General features: G+C 36.3%; 1 protein-coding gene across 4 annotated transcripts in view; it reads left to right on the top strand.

Moving 5' to 3' along the window:
- The window catches only part of SLC4A7 (solute carrier family 4 member 7), a 93,992-nt gene that overhangs the window by 27,613 nt on the left and 38,492 nt on the right, over nt 1-27,887 (top strand). For 3 of the 4 annotated variants that reach the window (XM_082479988.1, XM_082479987.1, XM_082479985.1), the window contains exons 2-6: nt 7,218-7,299; nt 20,832-20,975; nt 23,221-23,356; nt 24,395-24,555; nt 26,669-26,857. In XM_082479988.1, the coding sequence (XP_082336114.1) occupies nt 7,218-7,299; nt 20,832-20,975; nt 23,221-23,356; nt 24,395-24,555; nt 26,669-26,857 (712 nt within the window). The remainder of the gene's footprint in view (nt 1-7,217; nt 7,300-20,831; nt 20,976-23,220; nt 23,357-24,394; nt 24,556-26,668; nt 26,858-27,887) is intronic. The other variant, XM_082479986.1, reaches the window with a different exon arrangement.

The following is a 27,887-nucleotide window of genomic DNA, read 5'->3' as shown; positions in this document are numbered from 1 at the left end:
GGAGGGTGGGAGCAACACCAAAACCCTTGAGCTGTACTGAGTCTTTCCTGTAGCACATAAGCAATACCCACTGCTACGATAGTAGGAAAAAAAAATAATCTGGAAAGCTGCTGTTCCTGTGCAAATGAGACTGTAGCAAATACAACCAAGGGGGAGCCCATCTATATGGTATGCTTCCTGTTTTAAACCTGGTAAGTGTTCTGTTTGTGAATTATTATTAATTTTACTCTCCTCCGTATATATTTAGAGGGCAACAGCAAGGCCAGGTAAAAATTGTATGCTGACAAAATGAGACAGGGCCATTTATATTCGGTGCATTTTCCCTTGGCTGTTAGGTTGATGTGCTTGATTTAGAACTGGTAGTGTTTCATCACTTTGGCAACTTCTGAAGTTACAGTATTGTTGTGTAGAACAATACTATGCCCAAAGAACTTCAAATGCATTTGTAGAACTGCTTTGCAGTTCAGGTAAAGGCTGCTTAATAGGCTGAATAATATCTTCACTTAGTACTATTTAGAAAGAACTTTGATTTTTTTGTATCCTGGCTGTCCTTCAAGGAGGCAGCAACCTGAGATGCCGCCCTCCTGCCCACCATAGGCTCATCTTACCTCTGGTTTAAAAGCAGAATCAGTCTGACAGAGAAGTAAAACAATATATTTAGAACTTACCAAGTGCTGCTGTTAGTTGTTCCTGCAGGTGTCAAAAAGCCCTTCGTATTAGTTTACTCACTCTTAACTAAGGCTACTCGATGCTCTGTATGGGTAACCGAGGGAGAGCTATAGCGTAGACCTAGTCCTAATGGTTGCCAGGGGTAGAATGATTGTCATTGAACAAAATGACACAGATGTCATTAACAAATATACTAATTTTCTGATTTCTTTTCTTATCAATTCCAGGGTTGCTGTCGCTGGTAGACTTGTAGTCCCACAAAATTAGGAGATAACACTGATCTGGTCTAAATTCTATATCACCCCCTGTTATTAGTGGTTATTAGCTTGCAGTTTGGGGAGATTGAATGGATAAAGAAGAGGCTGTTATGTGCATTCTGTAAATAAAAGATATATTTTATTTCCTGACTGTTATGTGTGCTTAGAACAGAAATGCAGTGTTCTGAAACAAACCACTTGGGAAATGCTGCTGTGAAAATGAATCATGAATTACCCTACTGGTTCTTAATTTTTCTGAACAGTGTATTTCAGTAGCTGTGTGAGAAAACAAGTTTGTGTGTGTATCTATCTACAAAAAAGGTCAGTTTTAAAATATTTTCTATGTGTACATGCACATATCTGGAAAACAGTTGTAAAATCAGGTTTTGTAGTTCCTCTTTAGTTATTTTTGAGATATGTGGTCAAAATGAAGGTTTTAATTTCTTTTTCCATCCAAACTTTTATTTGTGAAGCAGAGCAATAGTGGTATTTCTTCTTTATTTAATTTTAGTTTCTTGTTGCTGGAGCCTCCAACAAAGTGAGGGCTGATTATACAACAAAAATACTGCTTTGGCTATGCTTCCTAGCTCTAGGTCAAGCACCATTTTGAATTCTGCTTGCACTGATTTGTTAGTTTATTGGGAAGTTGCTGTAGGCCTTTAGTGTTGTATCTTCTTGAAGACAGAATGCTGGGTTGGATGGATGGTTTGATCCAGCTTAACTGTACTGACAATGAAAGAATGAAGAGCAAAGTGCACTGTACAAAAATTCTCATATGCTGTTGATCTTAGTGTGTAAATCTACAGTAGCATGTTATATAGGTTTGCCAGTTGGGTCTGTAAGCAGTGTGTGCTCATGTTTTGAGGGGAATGGTTGGCTGGTGCCACATTCCAGCCTAAGAGCTAAACCCTGTCTGCCAGATCTGGTGACTCTACAAAGGCAGAGATGTATCCATGGGTTCTTGTTAGAAGGCAGGAGGAAGTATTTGCTTTCTGCTTAAGCCAGAGAGGGTGGGATATAATTACAGTCATAGAGCAATACGTGTGTTCGTTGTGGGCAGTTGTACTAGATTAATATCAAAATTAAAAGTCTTAAAGTCTTGGCCACACACAGATGTATAAGGGAAAAAACTTGATATGAACATCCCCCAGCCCCCACACCCCTGGTTTTTGTTTGTTTTAGCGTTTGCATGTACTTGGAGTAAACGTTGTAGTGAAGGTTCTTTGCAGCATGGAAGTGGTAATGTAATTTTTTTCTTTGGGGGGAGAGGGGGTAGTGGTGGTGGTGTTTTTTTTGTTTGTTTGTGTCCTCTCCTGTGTGCCCTACTTATTCCCGTCATACTTGTGCGATCTCTTCTGGTGCTGCAAGTAGTTGCCCAACTCTATTCAGGAAGAACTTTGGGCCAAGGGGATATAAATGGAGCATATGAACATTGACTTAGCTAAGTAGTGGTTTTAAAAGCTGAACTCAAATTATTCTCAACACAATTACTGTTACTCTTGCATTTCAAAGGTTTACAATTAACTGTATCAGCCATTTGTATGATCACTGTCTATCACCAGAATGAATTGATTGAACTACATTTCAAGCACCTTAAAAATGTGTTGCTAGCAAGTTGTATGTCTTGGAAGTGGTTATTCAGTAATGCACTTTGGCAGCATGCCCATCTTAAGTCTGTCATGTGTATGTGACCGCATAAGGTTAGGCAAGTTGCATGGTGAGAAGAGCTTGTACAGAGGACAGTGGAAAGTTTCCTTTAGATGTAATATTGTGTGCGTCATATTTGTGCCAGTTCACTAGACAGTAACTAACACATGCTGCTGGAGGTTGACAACTTAATTCTTGCAAACTTGAGTGCTTTCCTTAGTGATTCATGTAATTTAGCATTGACTTTTTTAAATACTGCTTTTAAAAATGTGTAGCACTAATATTTTAGATGTGAAAACTGTGCCGTACTAAATGAAGACAGATGTTGGAGAAGGTAAATAAGTGAAGTGTAAACAATTTATGGATACTTGTTTGTCTGCAATGAAAGGGGAATTACTCTTTTTTCCTGGATTGAGAAAAGGCATTTGAAAATCAGAGTTGGCAAGAGGAATCCTATTGGATTCTGCTAGAGCAAAGAGTATTTGAAAGTCTTGTCTGGTCTGCAACAGTTGAAAGGGGATGTCATTTTCATGCTGGGGAAAGATGGAAAGCTGAGATGACATGTTGTAGTATATGTAGGCACCTCTGGCTGAATACGAAGGTTTTACTGGAAAGTTGTTTCTACAGTATGTTTGTGAGTATCAACAAATTTGGTGTTAGGAAGAAGTATACTTAGTGTATTTTAATACAATGTACTAGGATTTGTGTGGGTTGTATTTTTTTTTTCCTTGAAGTGCTCTGGATTTGTTCTGCTTTTATAAATTACCATCTTGTGAAAAAAGATACCAAAGGTGAGGCTAGGGCACCTTAGTTGCTACTTGTGATGTTTTTTCCCTTCTCAAGTGTTCTGTCTCTTGACTGAACAGAGCTGTTTGGTAGATTCCAGGTTAGTCTTAAATGTTACTTGGGCTTGTCTTCATCAGCTGGTTTTTGGGCATCTGTGGGATTATTGTACATAAAGGTTCACATGAAACGGATGGTAAACTGCAGAGGAATGCTTAATGCTTGCTCTAAGATGAAGTCATTCTCTCTGCCTAAAAAAAGGAAATTGACAAATTTTAAACCATCCCACCTCTCTTTATTTATATATGTAAAAAGTTCAGAAAATCAAAGAGGTAACTAGGATGGAAGTGTGTTTTGATTCAGCAATTGAAACAGTTTTCTCTCACTTTTTTTCCTTAAACTGACACGGTAGACCTATAATTACTGGAAACCTATGCCCTTCAGACTTTATTTTTAGTAGGGAAAAAGCTGTAGTTTGGAATTAGTTTTACAGTGTATTTGACTATTTTGGTTTTTTTTACCTGACCTAAGGCAAAAGTATCTTATGGTGGGATTTGCTATTGGCATCACAAAAGGTTATGTTAAAATGATGCTTTGTGTTTTTCTTTCTCTAAACAAAAGCTGTAAATGATATGCTTTCTTCATGTATGATATTTGTGGTTGCTAATGGTTTATTCTTGGAAGAGTCTTTGCATATGTTGAGTACTTTGAGACAGTGATAGAATGGTTTGCAAGGGCATGCATGCCTTTCTGTAATCTAATCTCAAAAGACATGTAACTTTCACATGATGTGGTTTTGAAGGCAGCTTCTGTATGTATAAGGTTGGTGAAGTACCTCTGTTACTAAAGCAAAAGGTGATAAATATTAATAACATGGTATAAGGCATACAGCAAGTACAGTTTCAAAATGTTATTGGGAGGTAAAATTTTTCTTGCATGTGTATTTTCCGCACTGCGTATGTAACTTTCTACCAGTGTGCAGTAGTTTGTATAAACTGGAGAAAAACTTTTGTCTTCCTTCCTGTGTGTTTGGCAAGATTCCAAGTGTCCTAAAAGGACTATTGGGGGGGGGGGGGGGTTGGGGAGAAGTTAGGTAGAGGGTATTTCAGCAGTCTGTGGCTGTAACCATGAAGCTAATTGTAGAAGAGATTTTGATAGCAGTTTTCGTAATATTAGGAGTTTTTCTCACTCATAAGTCACTTAAGATAATTTAGAGGATTTGTGATACTTCATCTATTTCAGTCTCTGTTTTGAGTTTTCTGGTAATGTGCAGGATTTGTGTGTATATCTGTTTCTGTGAACTGGAGTGTACTACAGTCCTATAATTTTCTATTTCTGTCACTGAAATAAATGGGAAAGTAGGTATGCTTGACTCCTCCTTGGTAGTGTTATGGCCTTACCAATGCAGTTAAATGTTTTGCTGTGCTTATTTGGTGCCTCAAAAGATCGTTAACTTTAACTTTTTAATGCTGCTGCTTAGAGACCTCATTTTGCTATTGGGTTTATGCATGTTAAATTTTTTTTTTCCCAAGCTGTGTTGAAAAATCCATCTTCAGTAAAGATAAGAGCCAAGACTCACTTTGCAGCTGTGTTTTTCCCTGCCTCTGCAATGGTTATCAGAGAGATAACAGAGGCCAATTACATTATGAAGGCATCTTCTAGAAGGCTCTTTAATTTCATTTTGGTGTATAGGATATGGGAATGTACTACTTCTCCTCCCCCTTCTGTCCCCCATCTTATCACCATAACACTTTCTAAATTTCTGCCACTTCTTTATTAATAGATCCTTGTAACATTTTCACAGATTTGCCTATCGGACAGAACTTTGGTTTAAGTCACCTGAATTTTTTAATTGTAGCTGTCAGTACTGTGCAGGCATTTTGATTTTTTTTTTTCTAACGTGCATGGAAAACTCTACTTTTGTAATGCAGCAGTAGCGACGAAGTTACATTACTGTTAACACCTTTCTTGAAAATCACATTCTTAGGGACACAGCTCAGAATCGACCGTTATGTAGTTTTCAGATGTTTATTCTGCCATGTGCCACTCTTTTCTTTTGTATCTTGCTTGTTTACATAGTGCCAACTGCTTCTATTTTTTATGTGGTGTAACTGCTTTTAACTTTGTTTAAACCGCATCTGAATTCTTATTCTGTATCTGCCATTTGTCATCATATTCTTTAATCAACTTTCCTCAATAGTCAAATATTTGGATTTTTTTGTGTGTATGTGTGCACAATACACTACAATGAATATCTGTTTTATTAAGACTAAGGAGTTATGTGTTCAAATTTTTTTGTGGGTGTTGCTACAGTATGTTTTAGCTTGTACCTGTTACAGTTATGTTGTTTTTCATCCTTGTCACTTCCCCTTGAGATGACAAACCTGTTCCATATGCAAAGTATTGCACAATTGAGTAATTCTAAGACCAAAGTTTAGGTGAATGTCAACACTGTTAGGGTTCCCAGTCCCTAAGAGACTCCTGATTTAGGTTTCTATTTTTTCATCATGAAACCATTATCACAGATCCCATGTTGATCGATGTAAATGCACCAGTGGGCTGCTGCCAGAAGCTGTGATCAGATTTATTTGTGGTGGATCTAGCTGTCATATGGACACGAGAAAACTCAGTTTGGTGAACTGATCCAATAGAAATCTAATTAAGTTGTTAAAAATAATGAAATCCATTGCTTCAGCTCTTTGTGTCTCACTTCATGATTGATAGATCTGATTTACAGAAAAAAAGTGTGTGTTCAAGGGAGCAGAAAGAGCAGGGATGCTATTCTTCAGTAGTTAGCTTGCCGTTATACGTAGTTAGGTGTAAATTAAAGCTTTACCCTTGGGGGGGTTCTTTTGGAGAACCAGTTCTGCCAGGAGGCTGTAATTTGTGAGTTGTTAAAAGTGGACTTTATTCTAAGGAATGCAAACATTTGGAGAAAGGCAACTTTAATATTGTTTTGATGTCAAGCCTGAGATGAGACTATGAGATTTCTACTGCTATTTTAAGGTTTATTTCTGTGAATACTGAGCAAAAGGTGGTGTCTGAAGTTCTGCTTTAGTGATGTGATAAATGTGATTAGAGGACGCATTCAGAGATAAACCTCATTCTTGAGCCTCTATTTCAGATACTGTGTTTTTTTTGTTATGAGTGGTATGGTTTCAGTAGTAATGAAATCTGAACAGATTGTCATGCAACTGCTGTTTTCTCACTTTGTGCATAAAAACCTTGAGTTAGATAGGGGCGTGGTTAACAAGCTGTCTGTTGAAACCCGAGTTAAGCAGTTATTTTGGTCTTTCCAAAACTGTTGGTCTAGGAGAGACTCCTAAGTTGTGTAACTTAACTCTTTTGCCATCCCTTTGTATAACCTTTGGTTCACAAAAGCTGCTTACTTGTGCTGGAAAATCTCGTACAGGAATTGTCCCCTAAGCAAATGGGTTCAAGATCTCTGAATGTTAACTTATGTAACTTTTTCTAAATTTTCCAGTCATTTCATTGAATTAGATTTGATTTTATTGAATTAGGTTCATTGCTGTTGAATGTAAAACTAAAAGAATATTGCATTCCTGAAATGTATGTCCCGATCCTTGATACAATGAAATCGAGAGCATTGCAAAAGGAAATTGCATGGTATTTAGTATATCTGTTGATATACTGTTTTTCCTTCAATACAGGGTAATACTTTCTTCAAGAATTGGATGGGGATATTTTCAGTGATGTTTTCTTTCTCATTTTCTAAGAGGTAAAAATGTGTTTTAGAAAATTTCAGCAAACAGCTTCAGAACTGCAGAATATATATAGGGATTTAGAAAAAAAAATTAGTTCTATTTAGTTTTAACTTAAACTTGTGTCTTGTTTCTTCAGGGTCATGATGAAGAAGCTGTTGTGGATATGGGCAAAATCAGCTCTACTATCAATACAAACTTTGAGAAAGAAGAACTAGAGAGTAAGTTTGTGGTGATTTTATGTTGGCTTAACATGCATTTTTTTGCTGTGGGATTAAAGATCTATTTTTCTTCAAGTGTAGCCACTATTGCTAAAAGGAATTAGAATTTTATGGCCATCATGAAGTTCTAGGAATAAAACCAATGAATGGCAGGTGACCTGTGCTGTTTTTGTCTCTGTGCATGCTAATAAAAATTCACTGTTAATCAAATCTATCACAGAAAAAAATATTAAAAAAATGTAATTTATGAAGCTTTCCAAGAAAGGCTTGCTCCCGAGACTGCAGGCTTGAAAAAATAATTGCTGTTGGTAAGTAATTTCCCTGCATAAATGATGTCAAGTTCTGCAGAATCAAAACTTAGTGAATAGGGGCCATGAGGGACATGTATGTTTGCTTTTCTGAAAGTTAAGTATCCTTGTGAGTATGGTTAAGCACTTTAAATAATGAAAGCCTGAACAGGTGACAGTTCTTCTATTTCCATGGTAAACTATACGTTCTGCAATCTGAAGTCAGTTAAAGCATTATGGAATCCTGTTAGTCTTCATTATTTCACTCGGGATCCTGCATTTAGCAACAAAAATGGCATAGAGTTAGTTTCACATAGCAAAATCAGGTACTTCATCTAAGATACAATTTCCTACTGACAAAAAAAGTAGATTGGGGTGAAGATTCATGGATGCTATTTACTGAAGCCAGAGGAAAAAGCTAGGGACATCCAATGTTAAAATCTTATTTATTCACCTTTCACATAGAGTGCTTTGAAGCTTAATTAACATTTGTAAAATGCTAGAAGACTATCAGTAGATTCACTAAGTAGTATTTCCTGATAGTGCTGACTCTTACTGCGTCAGAGCACCAGAGAGCCATTATAGCAGCAGTTCCTAGCTGAGAAAAGTTGATTTAGGTTGCTGTCACATTTTCTTATACTGTGGTATAACAAGAGACAGTTTAAAGTGATTAAAGTTGTTTGTTGCTGTTGCAGTCATACATACTCCTTGCTCTGTTCCCTTAAGGCTGTTCCTGCTTTTTGTCTTGTACTGACACTTTTGTTTGTCTGACTGTACCATAAGCCTGGTTAAGTATGTTAAGCCAGCAGAAAATGTAATGGTCCTGACAAAGGAAAATAATAAGAAAGATCTTAGCAGTTGAGCACCCCAGACCCATTTGCCACACAGATGGATGTGTGCCAGTGCTGAGCAGAGGAAAGCAGTGTGAATATGAGGCTGAGAGGTGCAGCAGTGGAGGCAGCAACAATGCCAATTTAGATAGGGTTGAGCTGTGGTGAAACAGCTGCTGTGTCTGTTTCTGCAGTTAAATCTTCAGTGCAGACTTAAGCTGTCTCCTCTTTTGTTTCCTTCTCTTGGTTTTCCCTGGGACATGGCCCAGAAGAATTATCTGTGTGTTTTGCAGAGAGGCAGGGGTTAAGGGGAAGCAGGCGTTCAGCTGGAGTAGTGTGCTGTGCAGCAGGAACAGCTGTAATGCCTCAACCACTAAGAATGATATGGGAACGTGCAGCCAGATCGCTTCCCCAGTCTCTTTTGTAGCACATTTGCAGGAGTACTTCAGCTGGTACAGTGCTGTAGTTACACAAGATACTGGGTGGGAAGGTGGCTTCAGGCTGCTTGAGGCAATTTAAGCACTTGTATTGCTGACTATGGAAAATACCCCTGTCTTACCCATGGCCAAAGAATAAATTAAAGGTGAAACCAAGGCTTCTGTTTCATGACCAACTGAGTCAATGTGACAGCTGTTGAGAGGAAGAGATGAGGAGATCTCGCTGTCCTCACCTTGCTCTCAGCCATGCAGCCTTACCTTTCATTTGGCTATATCTCACTGTCTTTGGAGTGACCCACTGTAAATGTCTCAACGTGAGAGGGCTGGCTATGCAGAGGTTAAACAAGTTAACTAATAAGTATCTGACAAGAAAGTTGTATTCCAGCAGAATTGTCACATACCTGAAGCTTCATATAGGCACCCATTTTCACACATAAGTAGGAACTATTTTTGGTGATTACGTATATTTTGTAGTATCTTACATATTTGTAAGAAAATGAATCCTTTTTTTTTTTTTTTTTTTTTAATGGTAGAATGGAGAAAGGGAGGGACAGCATGTATTTTGACTTTTATCAGTGGAAACTGTTCCAAAGTAAGAGCAAGAAGTTCTTCCTTTCCTGTAGAAAAGAGAAAGGTATGTAAGTAGTACAGTTGTTTGACTCACACGGTTATCTTCTCTGAGATTCACCAAAAGAGAGTCTTTAGATTCAGGGCATTTTAGAGGATAAATTTATATGAACTTACAGCTCTGTTTGAGATCATTATTTATAAGCTATTATGATTAAAGTAGGTGTGTAGGATTTATGGGTTTTGTTTTTAATTCTGTTATTAAAAGCTGACAAGGGGAGAAATGGAATTGTTGACGGCAAGCAGTAAAAAAAACCTCAGAATACTATTCATTAATGACTTGTGAATGTTTTCATGTAGGCTTAGGGAGACCTATAGACAAGCTTATGTATTCTAAGTGTTTTAAGACCCGAAGCTGTTTCAGTCCAGTCTTCCAACCTGTGTTTCTGGTGACTTGAGAAGGACTTCTAGGAATTTGGAACCTTTCCAGAAGTGTGTGTTGATTCATTTTCAGGGAGAGGCAGCAGGCAGTTAATTCAGTTCAGCTGTAACGTGAAGCATCAACCCTTCTAGACCCAGCATGGGCAGGTGATATTTAACTGCTTTAAAGCCCATACAAATTAATGTTTATTGGTTTGATGCTGTAGAAGGCATAATTTTGCTACTAATATGAAAGCAGAGGCTGCTTGGTGTTGTCAGTATTGGATGCTTCTATTTTCTGGAAATTCTGTGATGAAATATTAATGGCAAGAGGGTCAGATGCTAAATGGGAAAACAGATCTTGGATTCAGGGCTTCCCAAGCTCTGCATTCTATTTATGGTGGCTGGGAAAGTGTGGTACATATCTGGAGTGACAGTGTTTAGGTTAGAAAGGTTACGCACAGGCTACTTGTTTTGTAACTGTCTTCCTGTAAAAGAGAAATGGGTAGAGATGGTAAACTGCAATTGTGGGCAGACTGTGTGCGTACTAAATAAAGGTACTGCTCTTTACTGAAGCTGTAAGGCTTTTTTTTTTTTTTTTTTTTTTTTTTTGAAATAACAAATGTCAGTTTACAGAAGAGCTAGAAAGGGGAATAACATCTTAAAATAACATTTTTAAGAGCACCTAATGTTCTTAACTTGATGCCAGACTCTTTGAGCTGCAATGAATGAGAGTAATAACAAAGTAAGGCAGGAGTTGGCAGTAAGACAAGAATAGTAATGGCAGAGGTATTTCATGCCATCTTGTAAAAGGCATTTTCTGTTAAGAACCATGTTCAAGGAAAGCTTTCTTAAACCTGCGTTAATACATTTGGCTTGATATTGCCGGGCCTATCTTTTTAAATGTGTAGTTTGTTTTCCACCTTGATGGGGGGACACATTTACTAGATACAGTTTAAAGGAAAAGGCATATATTCTGTCATTCTTAGCAGACCGGTTACAGGCATAGCAAAGATAAGGAGTTTACACATAACAGAAGTCTTGTTCCAGAAACAATCTGAGGTCAAGAGTGCGTGTCTCAGTAGACTAGTTTTCTGTGGCATAAATCCAAGAAGCAGCTTTCAAGAGTTAAGATGATTTAGTAGCTACTCTACTCTCACACTATCCTGTGGCAGGTGTAATAGGGTCACTTGAAATGTAAATGCTACTTATCTCTGATACCTTCATGCTTTAGAGCATTATTTTGCCTTTAAGAAAACAGCTGTGCTTTTCAGTTAATCCTAGTTGATAAGGACAGATAGTTAAATAATCCTGCATATTTTACTCTCGAGAAGTGAATATTTTATATCCAAGTGGAAAACTTGCTCTACAAGTGTTTTGCAGTTTAATGTGTTATGAGTAGTTATAAATTGTTTCAGTATTAGGAAATTTTGAAATGCTATTTGTCATGAAGTTGTGTCTTTTTGTGTGGTCAAAAAGTAGAAAAATGTGAAAAATAATTTAGAACGGTCACTAATGATTTTTGCAGACCACCCTTCATCCATCCTCTCTAGTGATATAAGAACTGGAAAGATTTTGCCAGCTCCCTAGTTTGCGTTGAACTGAGAGCAAGCAAAAACGTGACTATTCAGATACAGTACAGCTAGACATACTCTGAGTTATATGCAACATCAACAAAATGTTCACAAGCACCAGTTGTGCTGCTACCTGGTGCAGGATAATTTATTTTGTCCTTTTAGTTCAGAAATAAATGTTAGCTGTGCTCAGTGCTTCTCTATAAGTCACAAAATTTGAGAATGTTTTCCTCATACAATTTTTAATGTAATCGTGATTAATTGAATTTTGGAATTGGGCTGCATTGCTACACCTTCATCACACGTGTTGAAAATTTAGTTATAATATCTTTTTGCTATGGGAATCCTGCATTATACAGTCCACAAGCAAGTTCTGTAGGACTTCTTGTCCTATGCATTTATGCAATATGCAGACTTCTGTGTAGAGAGAATAATTGTCCTCAACTTATTTTATTTTATTATTTGTGGTGTTCGTCACAAAGGTAAATCCTTATTAAAACTAATGCTCTCAAAAGTGTTTTCAGACTGCCTTTTGAGAGGGGAAGATTGGCAACCTAATTGTGTAGATGTAAAACTCAATATGGCACCCAAAGTTGACTAGACACAATTTTCAGCATTGATGTGTTGTTGGTTTTGGAGGCAGAAGGTTATTTCTAGTTTTTAGATCATTCTTTTTGGAAGTTGATTCTGATTCTGCCAAACACGGTACTTACAATTACTATAAATTCTGAAATTCCTACTTGCGTGTTAAATTATTTGTAAATTACTGGAAAGACATTCTGTAAGCTCCTGGCGAGTGATGCTTAATAGAAGTTACTTGAGACAGACTTTTTTCTTTTTTTACATTATGAGACTTGATGGTAGCCTGACAAGACCTGAGTATAAAAAAAAAAAAAGCATAGACAAGTGCACCCCCAAATTTATGCTCTTTAGCTAGATAATAATTGTATTAACTTATTTTCCCCTCCCCCAACAGTTTTGATGCCACTGTTGTCCTCATTGTTGAGCCAAATTGCTCAGTTTCTACAAACAGATCTTCTTAAGGAGTGTCCTTGAGACACTTACTAATTTCTTATTTGTGGAATGGTCTCAACAGCTAAAGAACGCTTTGCATACTACAGTTGATGAATGGCTGTTGACAGGATGTTTTACCTTGCTAAATGAAACGTTACCCAACTGTACAATCTTTCTGACTGAGTTGGGACTGACTAGTAGTATTCACACTGAAACTGAAGTCAACATTCTTGCATATATTTTAAGTCATTCATTAGAATAACAACAGTATTACTATTTTGATTTTATTTTTGTGTAAAATACATCGTATAGTATATGTATGATGCATAAATCTGATATTCTGTTCTGCTTTAAAGTAAGGAAAACATTCTCAGCTTTTGTCATGACAAATCTATTTAAGGTGTTGCTTTATGGGAAGTGTAGACCTTATTAATTTCAGTGATTTCTGCATAGGAACTGCAATACGTGTGTAGGGAATCATAAAATTCATTTTAGCTAAGCTTCCCTTCTTATGTAGCCAATTTAAAGTAGAGGACCTTTCTATAAATACTGAACCTTAAGTGAAAATAATCTTTGAAGGAGGTGATGCAGAGAAGTATAAGTTTTTTCCGGTATGCAGCTACCTTTTCTGTAGAAGTAGAAGGCAGTACTGAATATGTTATCCTTGAATTGTTACAATTTCTAACAAGTTAGCTTAGATTATTTAATATTCATGCTCCAAAACAGACAAAACTGTTCAATCACATTGTTTATCCTCTAGTAAAGTTTTTTTCAAAGTGAATCAGTGTTTAAACTTGAATAAGTTCATGAGACCAGCTGGAGCTGACAATAACTTTGCTTATACTTAAATCTTTAAAATCCATTTTGGGAAATGTCCATGCTAATTTTAGCATTTCCTCTTAAAACAGAGTTGTTTTTAAAATGGATACCATTCAAAACAAATGCCTTTTACATAAAGATGTAAAATAAATATTTAATGTAAAATAGAGTAAGATGGAAGCAATGCTTTTTAAAAGTGTATCATAAGACCTGTGTCCTAACTTTTTTCATTTTCAAACTTTTTATCTGTATGAACATTATGTAGTGTTTCTATTCTGACTGCATCAGAAATTTTATAAAAAGGTTACTAACTGCAGTTTTATAATCTGAAACATATGTAAAATTGTTATTCAAGTAGTGCGGCTATAAAACTGAAGTTTTACCAAACAGCACCAATTGAAACTTAAAACTTGCAGTGAATTTGATGGCCCCAGATTGCTCAAATTTAAAATTTTTGAGATGAGGCAGAAGAAATAAGAGACTGTACTTGATTCTGCCACCTGTTGTTTCTTGATGGCTTTTGATAATATTTATCTTACTATTTTTAATCTCTTTTGAAAACAGTTTTTCTAAAAATTAGCTAAACCTGTGACTTGATGTCAAAAGTATTTCTGAATGGATGACACTTTTCCACTTGCAATTCACTGAAAGCTAATGTTTCACAGCAGTTTAAAGCTTTTAAAGTGTGAGGTTTTTATTTCTGAACATTTCTTATTTTGTAAAGAATGTGTGAAAGTTTGATTTGTTTTTTTTTCTTTTTCTTTTCTCAGAAAGCGTAACCCTTACATGAGGCAAGATTCTCTCTAATATTTTTAATATCTTGCATTACTAGGAAATAGATACACTCGAGGGCAAGCTGATCCATTTAAAGATGTATGCAGCAGTTTAAAAGAGTTGAGGGGTGATCAAATTTGTAATAAGAATGTATTTGTGGCCCATTGATGAAGCAGGAAAACATTCTTGCAAATGTTTCTTCTGAAATGCTTTACAAGCACTGTGATATGAATGTGGAAGCCTAGTGTTCTTACAGGGTATGGCATCTGTGAAGGGCTGAGAACGTTGGTTTCTTTAGTAGTGCACGAAGGGCCAATCTTTGTTCTTAATGGGACTTTTGATTGAATTGTGTATATCTAGGTTATCTCTCCTCCAGCAGAAACAACTCTTTGAAATTATCTCGGGTATGTATCCTTTTTCCTGAGCGCTGCTGCAGAGACGGGATGGACCAAGAATCTTCAGCTCAGATAAAGTGTGGGGCCCAACTACAGTCTGACTTGGACATACGATGCAAAGGCAGCTAGTCCCCCTCCTACAGGTACCAAGTGCTGGCTCCTTTCCCTGGTGAGGGAGATCGGTGCTGGCAATGGACCACAAAGACTTGGGATGGACGTACAGTGCTAGAATCCCTGGGCAGCTCTGTCAGCTGGCACTAAGCTTTCCCTATTACTATTACTACTTGCATGTCTAATGTAATTACTGGTAACGCCTTCTTGAACGTTGTTGATTGTGTCAAATAGAAACGTTCAGTGCATTTTTCTCTTATGACTTCCACTACCAACTTGTATTTGGTTTTAACTCAAGAAAAAAAAAATCACTTCTGTGTGCAATGAGAAGTCTGACATTTACTATTTCTGCCAGTCAATGTAATATGATGCTCTCTTTCATTGTGTAGTGAGAAAACACTCTTACTGAGCAGTTTTACCATATGCTATGCATACTAGATTTTTGGATTCTACTTCTCAATTTTATCTGTCCAAGTATTTCAGTATAAAGAGCATATTCTCAGATATACTTAATTACTAGGCAACAGGAGATTTGAGAATACAGCCCAGGAGGCTTAACAGATTCTAAAATATGCTGCACTGTGGAGAAGCTTTGGCCTCCAACTATGGCATGTAACTGTCCCATGAAAGAATTGTCTTTACTCCTTTGTATAGAATTGGTTATAAAATTTTATTTCAAGTGTTTTATTCTGAAAGCAAGAGATAAATTTTGTCACATAATTCTTCTAACAAAGCGCAGAAAAAGAATCCTTGGTAATAATATGGAAGAACAAGATTATATTAAAATATTTTATGTTTACTCTTACTGCATTAGTTCCTGAGAAAACAATTTTGACTGTTTCTTGGGACTGTTTTGTGTGAGAGAAGTTCATAGAATAAGCTAAAATACTGCTGTTTAATTTGAAATACTTAGTTTGTATCTCACGGAGAACTTCACTATGAATATTAAATTGTATGTTTAATTGCATACTTCAGAAATGTGCATTACATTTAATTAGAAAATTAGAGAATTAGCATGGTAGGAGTATTTTCAGTGAATTACTGACTTGAGTGAATTTTTCAGAATTTTCACTATAAATAAATTAACTTTAAACAAAAGGGGGTGTGTGTGTAAATGAGGAGTTCTACTTGTTCCTTAAGTTTCACCAGAGCAGAGAATACTTGGAGAAGACCTTGGGCTGTCAAGTTTTTGGGGGCACAAAAAGACTTTCTTGTTCTCATTCTTTACTTCTTTCATCCACCTAAGATTATTCTTCCTATTTGTGTGCTTCTGTCTTCGGAGCAGACCTGTGACAGAAAAGGTAGAAGTTGTGCTAACAAATTGCATTGAGCTTATTTTCGTGCGTACAAGTACTTTCTGTGATCTAAGGGGAATTACTGTCAGGGCATAAGACAATGATAGATTTCAAATACTTCCTACTAGGGTAATGTGTTTGGGGATGTGAGTTAGAAGACATTGAACAGCTGCTTTTTTCTCCCTGTTTTATGGTCTTAAGGAACAGATTAGCATCTCTCCTGCAGATCCTCCAGTTTTTCCGTACTGGAAAGGTCCATGCTGGGACAAGATAGATTGACATTATTTGATTAAATAAAGGCTCCCATGTAAAATAAATCATCTATCGTCAGATTACTATTTGAAGATTTTTGGAAAAATAGTAATTCTTGTCATGAAGTTTTTGTCTTCAGCAGACTGTTGGGAGCCTATGGAGAAGATGGAGTCAGACTCTTGTTGGAGGTGCACAGTGAAAGAGTGAGAGGGAGCACACACAAGATGCAGTACTGAAAGTGCCGATTAGATAGTAGGAAATTTTTTTCATGCAGTATGTTGTTACATGTTGGAATAGGTTGCCCGGAGAGGCTGTAGAGTATCTGTCCTTACAGATAGTCAAAGCTTGGCTGGTTGTCATCCTGACCAACTTGATCAAAAAGATGACTTCAGCTTTGAAGTTGGCCATACTTTGAGCAAGATTGGACCAGATAGCCCACCTCCAGATGTCCCTTACAACCATAATTAATATATAATCTCTGCAGTTCAAATTTCTATGTAACAGGGTTTGAGAATTCACATAGGTATTAACTTGGATTTTCTTCGCTTTCCCTTCTTAACATGTGGAAGAATATCCTTTGTATGAAGGTTAAAAAGGCATTTAGCTAACTGATGGTTAGAAAAAAGAAGGTTCTTTGTGGAATTGTACTTACAGGGTTGCCACATCAGAGCATTTTTGGATACATGTTTTTGATCTCTCTTGAACTTCAGAAGTTTTCTATTACCACTTCTTAGGGGCTTTGGGAAGAAATCAGGGAACTGAAACAGAGCATTTTCTATTCTGTCAGGAATTCTAGGACTTGATATAAACTGACTTTTGGAGTAAGACCAATCACGTGGTGGAGACATGTAGCAAGCTCCTAACGTTTGAATTTGTTTCATACTGATAAGGACCTTAAGTAGTAAATACTCTTCATGGATTTGAACAGCTAAGCTTGGATAAAGTCATGTTAGATTAAAATGAACAATTATCTCTTGAGCTTTGTATTACTAAATTTAGTATTGGGCAGTCTACTAATTCTATTGATTATTGGTTTAAAGTAATTCTATAACAAGCTTTGCTTGAGAGTGGTACTGTGGTACAGATGTTTGTGTGAGTAAAGCTTTGAAGGTCACATAATTGTACCTTTCAAGCTTTTGAAACACTATTCAAGTAAAAGATTGCATTCCTTTTGGAAATAAAACTGATGCTAGTAATACGAATTCAGACCTTTTCAGGATTAACTTTTTCTACATTGTGTTTATATTACTTGCCTTTCTGGCTTGTTTTTGGCCAGGGTGAAAGGAACTGCAAGTTGTTTTGCCCAATTCATTGGGAATGAAGGAAAAAAAAAAAATCCATGTGTTCTTACAAACACAGTTTACAAGGAAAAACAAGTAAATCTTTATCTATCCATCTGTAAACATTAATTGCTCCTATCTGAATAATGAAACTTAAGGGAACACAGACCTACTCAATACAGCTGTCTTTATTTTCAGAGGGCTTCTCAGTGCTTTACTTTTAGAGTTAGAATCAATGTTCAGCTTGTCCAACCTTTGTTATACAGTTTTGCTGAATATACCTGCAACGTGTTTTTGGATAATCATGGTAGTATACCCAACAGCAGTAGTTTTGTATTTGCTAGGTAGCAGTGGAGATTTCTTTGTTTATGAATGTTCCTGATACTAAAAAAAGGTTCCTTTCTTAAGGAACAGTCTGGTGCACTCATAAGCTGCTGTTCGCAATATCCAAACTTTCCTTGGTTAGTCTATTGTATTGCCACCCCTCATGCTTGCTTTGAAAAAGGAAACAAAAATTATTTCAGAGGCTCTTTTTCAACATCAAGTTTTTTCTTGAAGTCATTCTGATAGAATTACATTGGATTGTAATGCTTTTTAATTAATAATAGCTGAAAATCATCTTGCTTGTCAGCATTTCACGTTAGTCCCAAAACTCAGCTGCAGGTGTAGCACTCTCATCACTTTGCGTATACAGAAGTGATTTGGGGAAGGTATTCTTGTTTTACATTTGCTTGCAAGACAGTGTCTACATGAGGAAATAGCTATTCATACAGTAGTTGCTTCTGGGCAGCGTGGGCTGAAGGGTAGGACAACCCACTGCTAGTGTGTTCCCCTGTCTTTGTGATACTTTAATCTGTTAGGGTAGTGAGAAGGGACTTCCTTGAAAGTTCCCTTCTGGAGTAGAAAGTAATATCATACGTTGTGGGCTGACTGCTCAGGTTGAGGACTTAGTTGGCAGTGCCTACTTGGTGTGCCTTCAAGCAGCTCTGAGGCACCTGGACATAGTGATAGCTGAGAATTCAGTGCATTTTGGGTAGGAAAGCAATTTGCTATGGTTGCAGGTTGTTGAAAAACACCTTCAGTTTGTTGCTTATTTCAGCTCAGTTTTCCCTAGCTTTTACCTGTTCCCTTGCAAGGTATCTGGTCTCCTCCAAACTTTTCTACTGAAAAAAAAATTTCAACCAGACTGCACTTTTGTAATAGGAGATAAACTTCTCGTTTCCTTGTTTCACCTCTCCTCCATACAGCAACATGGTCTTTGACTACACTATTACAAAGGCTAATTTTTGCAATAGCAGGGTGCACTGTTTAAGATGGAGGCTCTTGAAAAAAATATATATGCGTTTTTTGTTTGTTCTATAGTAAAGAAAGCAATGTGGGATTTTTGTCTTAATTTATGGACACAGCAAGAGACCAAAATGTGGAAGTCCTCCTAATTTTTCAGGAAGCAGAATCTTGAACAATTTCAGGTGCCTGAAATTTTCTAGAAAGTAATCACCTGCAAGTTTTTTTGGTGCAATGATCAAAATGCATGCTTAAAACAGTCTTATTAAGAATATTAAAAAAAGAGCTGATAATATAAAATGCTCTTATTACTAGAAATATGATTGAGTTTCTCTTAGGGAAAAAATAGTACCTGCAAAAAAATCAAACACTGACGATTAGTAAAACTGTTTAACTATATATGTATAACTACAGTTTAATACTTGCTAATTGAATATATAAAATGAAAGAAAAATCCCAGGAGGGATGGTAACAGCATTTGCAGTGAGTGGTGGGTTTGAGTGGCAGCTTTGAGTGGGGGGTGGTATGTAATGCAGCTATTCTTGAACCTAGTACTTTTGTCTTCTCTATACATAAGATTATTGTGTCACAAGGGTATCAGTAACGTGACCATTGTTAATGGTACCTAGTCATATTATCTATCAAGTGCATTGATATATTTTTAGATGTCATTAATTTCTCTGGGAATTGCATTGTGCAGGCTGCCTGACAGGGGCTGAATGTTCTTGTTGGAAGAAGCTCACAAAGGAAAAGTCTTTCTCTATAAATAGGACTGATAAATGCTTCAACAAATTAATCTGTTTTCCACTCTTACAGGGAAACAAGTAGCTTTTAATATGCTTAATTTCAGATTTGGTCATAGTGCCAATCAGTCGACTCTAATTAAAGCTGGTGTTGGAAGTCTGTCAAGAATCAGGTCTTCTAATTTGAAAAGGAATCTTGACCAAATTAATTAAATGTGGAATTTACTTGTGCATTATTCCTGATTTTTGCTTAGTCTTTCTGCTCATGTAGCACTGTAAAATACTGATTTATAAAAGTTTTGTGTATCTTTTTGGGCTTAGATATTCTTTTCTTGGAAAGCAAGTTTGACGTACTACCACTCCTTATTTCTTTAAAGCTCTGTCATCACCAGAATTTTTCAGTATCCTTAATCTAGTGTGTGTGTGTGTGTGTGTGTGTGTGCTATACACACATACATAAGTGCATGCATTTGTACAGTCACAACTCCTAGGGCTTGCTTGTCTTCTATAAATTTGCTGAATTTGCATCTCTTTTAAGAGCTGGAAAACCACTTCCTTTTCCTTTTGTTAATGTCAGTCGTCTTTAATAACTCTTCTACAGTATGAAACAAAGTATCTAGTGTTAACTTTCAGGCTTATAGTTAATGTGTCTCTTCCTGAGATTGTTTGTTTAAAAAGGAATTGAAAAGGTTATTGTATATGCTAACTCCCTTACAGGAGACATGGTAGTAATATGTTCATAACAATCTGTTGATTGATTTCTTTTGCAAAGTTGTTGATGTTAGTATTGCTTTAATGTGAAAGGTCAAAAGAAAAACAAATGTCGAAAGTACATGTTTTAAAGAGCAGTATGTATTAATTTGAGGTTGCACTGCTTAAATTTATTTAAAAATTCTAGAATAAACACCCCTCACCCCCTCCCAGCCTTCTCTGTAAATTGTTTGATGTTTTGGCATACACTTGCAAATATAAGTGCCTTTTACACTCCTAAATAGGTACTAAATTAATGGTATAGTTGAACATCAGGTTCACCTAGATGTGTCACGTGCTACTTGAAGAAATATTGGCAGTTCATTCAAGCAGAGAAAACTTGCAGGCACTAAACAATGGATAATTTCTTAATGAAGTTCATAAACTGAACTAGCGGATTACATCCTGCCATTGTAATGACTATCCTGATACCAATCCCTGCAAACAAGAGGAGTATCATGTAATTTCTCTGCCTTGCCCTGGTGTTTATCAAGTAACTTCTTTCAGTCTTACAGGTCAAGCTTGTGTTTCTATATTGTTTCACAACTGAGTTGGTAATGGTAATACTAGTTCACTAAACTTTTGCCAAGTGCTTTTGGGGTTCTTTTTGTCAAACTCCTTGTCTTTTTGACTAAGACACTAAATTTGGGCAGGAGATCATTTTTTGTTTAATTGTTTCCTTTTAAACTTTCTTGAAAAGGCCACAGAGCTGTGTATATTGGAGTTCACGTTCCATTTGGAAAGCAAGGCCGTCGACGGCATAGGCATCGTGGGCACAGGCATCACAGAAGAAAAAAAGAAAAAGAAACTGACAGAGAGGATGGCCGAGAATCTCCATCATATGGTAAGAAATCTGTTGTGTGAGTTTTGTGTCTCCTGAAAACAGACTTGTAGTAGTTACTCTGTGCTTAAATGTTGTTTGTTTTGTGCTGTTTCTTTTATTCTCACTGTAATTAATGTCTTTCTGTGTACAAACAGCCAAGGATTTTGTGGTTGTGTTTTATCTAAATCATAAGCTGTTGGACTTCATCCAGGTGTCTGCATGAATGTTCAGCAGCCTGCACTGAATAGGTTAGACCAGAGCTTCGTAATACTCACCTGTAGCATAAAAATTTGTTATTTAAATTAGACACCTTTTTTCAGATTGTGTACTCTTGTGTTATTCTTCCTCTGTCACTCAAGATTTTTGAGAACATGAACAGAGCTGTGAAGCAGCATTTGCTGTGGTAATTTGACCAATGATCTATTAAAATATTTACTTCAGCCTTCTTGCCGTCCGCTAGTAAATGTACTGTACTGCCTCCTAAGTTTTTGTTTGGATCAGACACCACCCCCATGGCCTGCACCTTATCCTCAAGAGATGACAATTTTGTCATATCATTCTCTGAAATGAAATTTCTCGGCAGTACTCTCAGCAGTTTTTCTTCAAGACCTCAAACCCTCTTTTATTCCTAGGCTGTAATGAATGGGAAAGTTATGGTGCAATGTTACACTTAAAGCGTGGACACCATGCTGTTCACTGTCGCCTTCGTATGACTAAACCATGTTCTACATGGGGCCAGTTCCCTGAAACAAAGGAGTTTTCACATGGGAATGCTTTCACAAGTCCCCTTTACCAATCTCTTATAGCTCTTAGTTTCTTCTGTCTTCAAAACTTCCCCACACGAATACAATTTATTATCATTTGATCTTATGTTTGTAGAGTATTGCCATACAGGTTCTGAAACAGCAAGTAATATTAAATAGATAGAAATTCACTTCTTTCTTCTGGTCACTTCTCTATCCTGGATACACAGGATGTGGCAGGATTCTTGGGATATGTTGGGTTTGGGACAGAAACAATCTGCTGTAGGTCTTTGTTGATAATAACTGTTGCTTGTATTCAGGAGTTCATTTCACAATTATTTTACTGGATGCTGATGTATGCTAGAACAACAATGCAAAAGCAAAATTCAATTCTGAAAGAAGTTTATTAGTCATTCAGATTTTATGTCTGAATCTAAAAGGCGGTCTTCCTTCTGCAGTGGAAGCATACAGTTGTATGGTCAGATCTAGCAGCTGAGTGTGATGTTTTGGTGAACAAAGTAAAGTTTTTAAAATTGAGATGTACCTGGATTTTCTACCTCTGACCTTCCTTGAGGTACCATTGTGAATACTATGTTATTGAACCCTTGTAATTTGAAAGCTCTTCCTTGAGTTGAAATAAGATCTGTGTATAGGTATTAAAAATATTGGTAAAACTGTGTGTTTTTATCATTGTTTTTTTAAAAGTTTTGCTCATAGCAGTGAAGCTCACTACTTATATTTGATCAAAAAAGAGTTAAATTTTGTTACAAGTTATTACTGAGCCTGTTCCATTAGGCATTATACTATGAGAAGTTAAAATATTTCCTCAACATTTTAGCTCTGTAGTTTCTACTTTCCTATGCTAATTTATGTACAGTAATCCAACCATGCGATGAGAAAGGTAATGGTTTTGTCCATGCTACATCAGTAGTGACAGGCTGTTGAAAAATCTGCGGCTCTAATAATATAAGTACCTGGCTACCCACTATGTAGAGTAGGAGGGTGGGAGGAAGAAAAAAGCAATCCCTATTTAGCATCTTGAATTATTACTAGGGCAGCCAGTCTGTAAGTCAGAGTATTTATTCTGTTGACCTGTTTTTCTCCTTTTTTTTTTTTTTTCCTTTCTTCTTTAGTTTATATCTGTGTCATGATGGTATCATTCATCTTGTTCTCAAAGTAAAAACAAGGTTTCTAGCCCTTTGGTATATTAATTTTTACTTTCTTACTAATTTTGCTGTTGATGTTTATTTTCATATTCTTAACTCTGTAGAAGAGCTAAAAATACTTAATTGTGTTACATAAACACAAATTTCCAGATGTTTTGTTTTCAGAAACAATGAAAAATTTTAAAAGGGTCTCCTTCTAAAGAAATGTCCATGTTTCTTTTGTTCCTCCTCCCTCTTGAAGAGGATATTGTGCTGCATATTTCTAGCTGAGAGCAGGAGACTTAACTCTTATGTGGTGTTTCTTGCATAATGGAAGTATGAATTCTGTTAATTGTTCAGTTTATCCTTTTCTTCAAGACACGCCATCCCAACGAGTGCAATTTATCTTGGGTACTGAAGATGATGATGAACACATTCCCCATGATCTCTTCACTGAAATGGATGAACTTTGCTTCAGGGATGGAGAAGAATATGAATGGAAAGAAACGGCTAGGTATGCTACATAAAAGTAGATTGTTTCAACATGTATCTTCTAGTGATTCTGTTTCAAAGAACTGCAAACCAGGTCTAGGTTAGAAATTTCATGAACTATAGGAGTTGTTCACCCAGTTCACACTCAGCAAATTGAAACTTTTGCTGTTTTTGTCCAACTCTGGAAGAATCAATATGGTTTCTCAAGAGAGACTCAGTCTTAACAATGCTGAGTTGATTTTCCTAAAACTGATCATGCCAAGCATTGTGAAAGGGACAACTGTGTTTGGTTATAAATACAGGTGTTCAGCCGTGGAGCCCAGTATTTACAACCTCAGAAATCTCTTTGCTCTGTTATTGCTGATACATAAATGTCAGTTTTCTTTTACTCAAACATAAAGAAAATAGGGTATTTACATATGTTCTTTGTAAATAGTATTTGATTATTTGTTTGCAAATTGCATGCGTGGACATTAAAGGATGCCACAGTTAATTCTGGCCCATACTGGTTTCATTGCTTCCTTCTACATATGCATTGTAATAAGTTCTTCTGCATTCAGTACTTCCAATTACCTTATTGCATGCTAGCTTTTGCAGAAGTTCAATTTACATAATGCCTGTGAGTCAGAATCAAGATCAGTTTATAGTTACATATTTTTAGTGTTACGTAGCTCTTATGTCTGACTTAGCACCCTAAAAGACTTGAACATTCCATATGGTGTGTTTCAAACAGCTTTCTAATCCTAAAATACTGATGAAACTGATATGCAAATCAAGTAACAAGGCACAGAACCACACTGTTCGCAAGAAATTGTGAATAGGCAGGTATTGTTCAAACTGAAAGAAGTGAAAACTAAAACATTTGAGTGTGGTTAAGAGGCCTGATAAAAATGTAACTGTTAATCATTTGGGTTGTCTGAGGAAATGAATGCTGGTATGAATGAGCTGATTATATTTCCTGTTACATGTCATACAGAAGTCATAGGGAAGAATGGGATTACTTGCCAAATTGTCTGTCTTCCAGGAGATATATAAGTGTATGTATGTGTATCCATTTCAGGTGGCTAAAATTTGAAGAGGATGTTGAAGATGGTGGTGATCGATGGAGCAAGCCTTATGTAGCAACTCTGTCTCTGCACAGTCTCTTTGAACTGCGAAGCTGTATTCTTAATGGGACGGTCATGTTGGACATGAGAGCAAACACACTAGATGAGATAGCAGGTTGCAGCAAAACTTTTTTTTTAAGAAATATCCCTAAACTTTAATCTATATCTTGACGTTTTCGATGGTGTCTTTTTGTTCTTGAAAATACTATATTGAAGAAATAGGTATGTGCATGCTTACTGCAGTTTTCTTCATCTGGTTGTAAAGAGCTGATCCTATAAACTTCAGTTACAAGGAGCTACGCTGGATGAGTAGGACCTCCTCATTACGTTTTTTAGGATGAGGCCCAGAATTTGCCTTTATATTCTAATACCGGAATGTGTTCTTTGTCTTTGTTTCTACAGATGAAATGTAAATATCTGCCAGAACATTTTAGGACTTATTTGTGCACTTTAGTACCATAATTATTAATCATAACATGGCTGATGTTAACTTGATGCCATTAGTGCAGTTGATTGTTGCACATCTGGTATTTTTTTCACCTTTATAAGAGGTGAGCAGAAATAAATTTTGTACATGTTGTTTGACCTACTATGTTGAGTGTCCTCACTAATCACATGGTCATTTTGGATACTGTAAAATCAGCTTTGAAGGCTTTTTCATATTTGTATGTATATACCTGCTTAGCCTGAATACCTTTGAACTATTTTTACATTGTTTTCCTGGTATCTCTTGTTACAGGTACCACACAGTAGAATGTCTTCTCAGGAATCATGCTAGGCTTAGGGCTGCCCAACATGTAGGTGAAGGACAAGGTGTTTTGGCATTAAAAACTTTGGCAGTGCTTGAAACATTTTTTTTGTTTTGGTTTGAAATCTTCGAATTTCACTCAGGAAATTGGTATTCCCTTCCTGTGTTCCTGACTTGCTGAGTAAGAGTGTTCAATACATGGTTTGTAAAAGTAAAGTTTTGAGGTTTAATTTATTTTTAATAATTGAATTTAGCAGTAATCTTAGTACATAAGAAAAACAGTTGTTGCTTAATTACGGGTAAACAGCGCTCTTTTAATAGCAGGTATTTTAGTTGGAACTAGGGTATCTTAAGAGATTGAATTTGTTTCAAGTTAGTTTTAGGTGCCATTACTAAGCATGTAGGATAACAATACTCGGCATACAAATGTATTGTCTTGTTTCATTGAGCCAGGAATACCTAGTAGGTATTCCTGTTTCTCATTAGAAACAGGAGGGAAAGGGTGGCCAGCTTCCTTTTGAGAAACTGTAACAAAAGGTTGTGTGTTGCCAGTAATCCCAGAAGAAAGCTGCACTGTACTGACAGACTGCTGCATATAATTGTGTCTGTAAGGTATTCTGAGCCATAACCTCTTTCATTGTGAAAAGTTCTATGTAATTGCAGTTTACCAATGCAGTTAGGTTCTCATTACATCAGTTAAGACTGGAAAAATATATTTTAAAAGTTGTCACATAGGTTTGTGTTGATTTGTGCAGGTTTTAGTGTGTTTTTTTTATGTTTTTGTTTTAATTAATTAAAAAAAAAAAAAAAGGAGCTAAAAATCACAGCAGATATTTTCCTAGTCTTGCAGGCTTTCTTTCCTGGTGTGGGCATACTGATGAGGTTCCCTTTCGAAACTTGATGTTGTTTGACAGCTGATTAGTTAGTTTTAGATGATGTAACTAGCTTTTGTATTACACTTCCTCTTCTAAAGCATGTGAATCGCATGTAGTTTGGTAGAGAGCCTCAGGAATTTAGTGTCTGAAGGTGACAGAGGAGGTAGGGAATTCATCTCATTCTATAATAACTTTCACTACTCTCCTGAAGTGTTTCTGTCTCTGTGTTCAGTTCTAGTACTGGGTTGTTGAATACATAGATGGTTTTTTTTGAAAGGGGGTAGCTGTAGAAAGTTGAAGTGAATGACAACAAGTTATAAAATATTAAGTAACTTTTTTCTTAAAATGATGCTACTAATAAATACTGTCTTTTGGATCCGCATGTTGTGCTTTCCTTATTCTCACATTTGCTTGTTTAGTGACATCTTTGAAAATTTCCTGTGGACTCTTGAAGATGACTTTGCTAAAGAAAAAGCTTTTTTTTTTTTTTTATAGATTTAATTTTTTTTCTTACTATTTGGTGCAACTTAAGTGTTTGAGTGTGGTGAAGGAGAGATTTGATCGCTATACATAAAATATTCTTTGTTGTTGTTGCTATTGTGTAGATATGGTTTTGGACAACATGATTGCCTCCGGCCAGCTCGATGAATCCATAAGAGAAAACGTGAGAGAGGCTCTTCTAAAAAGGCACCATCATCAGAATGAGAAAAAATTCAGCAATCGGATTCCCCTGGTTCGGTCTTTTGCAGATATAGGCAAGAAACATTCTGACCCTCACTTGCTTGAACGAAATGGTGAGATAAGTTGTAGCATCCAGTTTGTTCTAACCTGTTAAATAATGTTCTCACTGGGAGATGAAGGAAATTCAGCTGATAATAACAGATAAGTGTTTCCTTCTTGATAAGCAAAGAACTAATGATAAGTGTGTGCTACGTGTAGCTGTCTGATATTTCCGTAAATTTTTGAATTTACTCAAACGTTCTACTGGTGCCTGTATACACTGCATGCATTATTGTTTTGAAGTATAGAAATAGACCTGCATTGATCCTAATGTTTTTTAGGATATGCTTGAATAAAATGTGTAATGTTTGAGGAATTTCAGCATCATGGCATAGCTTTATAAGTTTGTCAGATGGATCCTGCTTGCTTATTCAGTCTTTATACTGGAGATTTACTTTGTGGTCATGTCATGAGTTCAGTGATGCTGACAATTACTGTGTTTTAATCCAGTGTTGTTATGTTAATATGACTAGAAAAAGTTCATTATGCTAACGGTGAAGAAATAACTTTTAGCTAGGACACTTTATTTTTACCTTCTTTGTAGAGAAGGATCTAACAGGGGCGAAAAGAAACCTCAAACCCAAGAAAAGTATTTGTAATATTTTTTATAGGCTGTACCACTTCTTTTAATGAATCGATTCCTGAAAATGTGCTGGAATATCGATACGTTTTACTCTAGACATTCGGTTCCAAAGTCCGAATAGCAATACATACTGCAGAGCAGTGTATTTTTATTCTTATATTTCTTATGGCCTCTATTTTTATCTCTGTTCTTTGTTTTCTTTTGCCTTGCATTAACTAATACCCATATAATTTTGACTGAAATTTTTTGGTTTAGTGAAAACTTAATACTAATTTCATGAATCGCTCCTTGAAGTGAAGTTCTTTTCCTGTCTTGAAGGATACCTCATTGCTTAGAACATGTTCCACTTGGAGAGGTCCCAACAAGGACTTAACTGTTTGATACATACTTGGAGTATGCTTCAGCAAACGTCCGAGCTTGCTGATAATTTTTGTTAGCTAGTGAATATATAATACATGCTT

This window comes from Vanellus vanellus (assembly GCF_965231255.1).
Source record: "Vanellus vanellus genome assembly, chromosome: 2".
Lineage (NCBI taxonomy): Eukaryota > Metazoa > Chordata > Aves > Charadriiformes > Charadriidae > Vanellus > Vanellus vanellus.
Note: the sequence above shows the minus strand (reverse complement) of the source record. Positions and strands in the feature narration are given on the sequence as shown.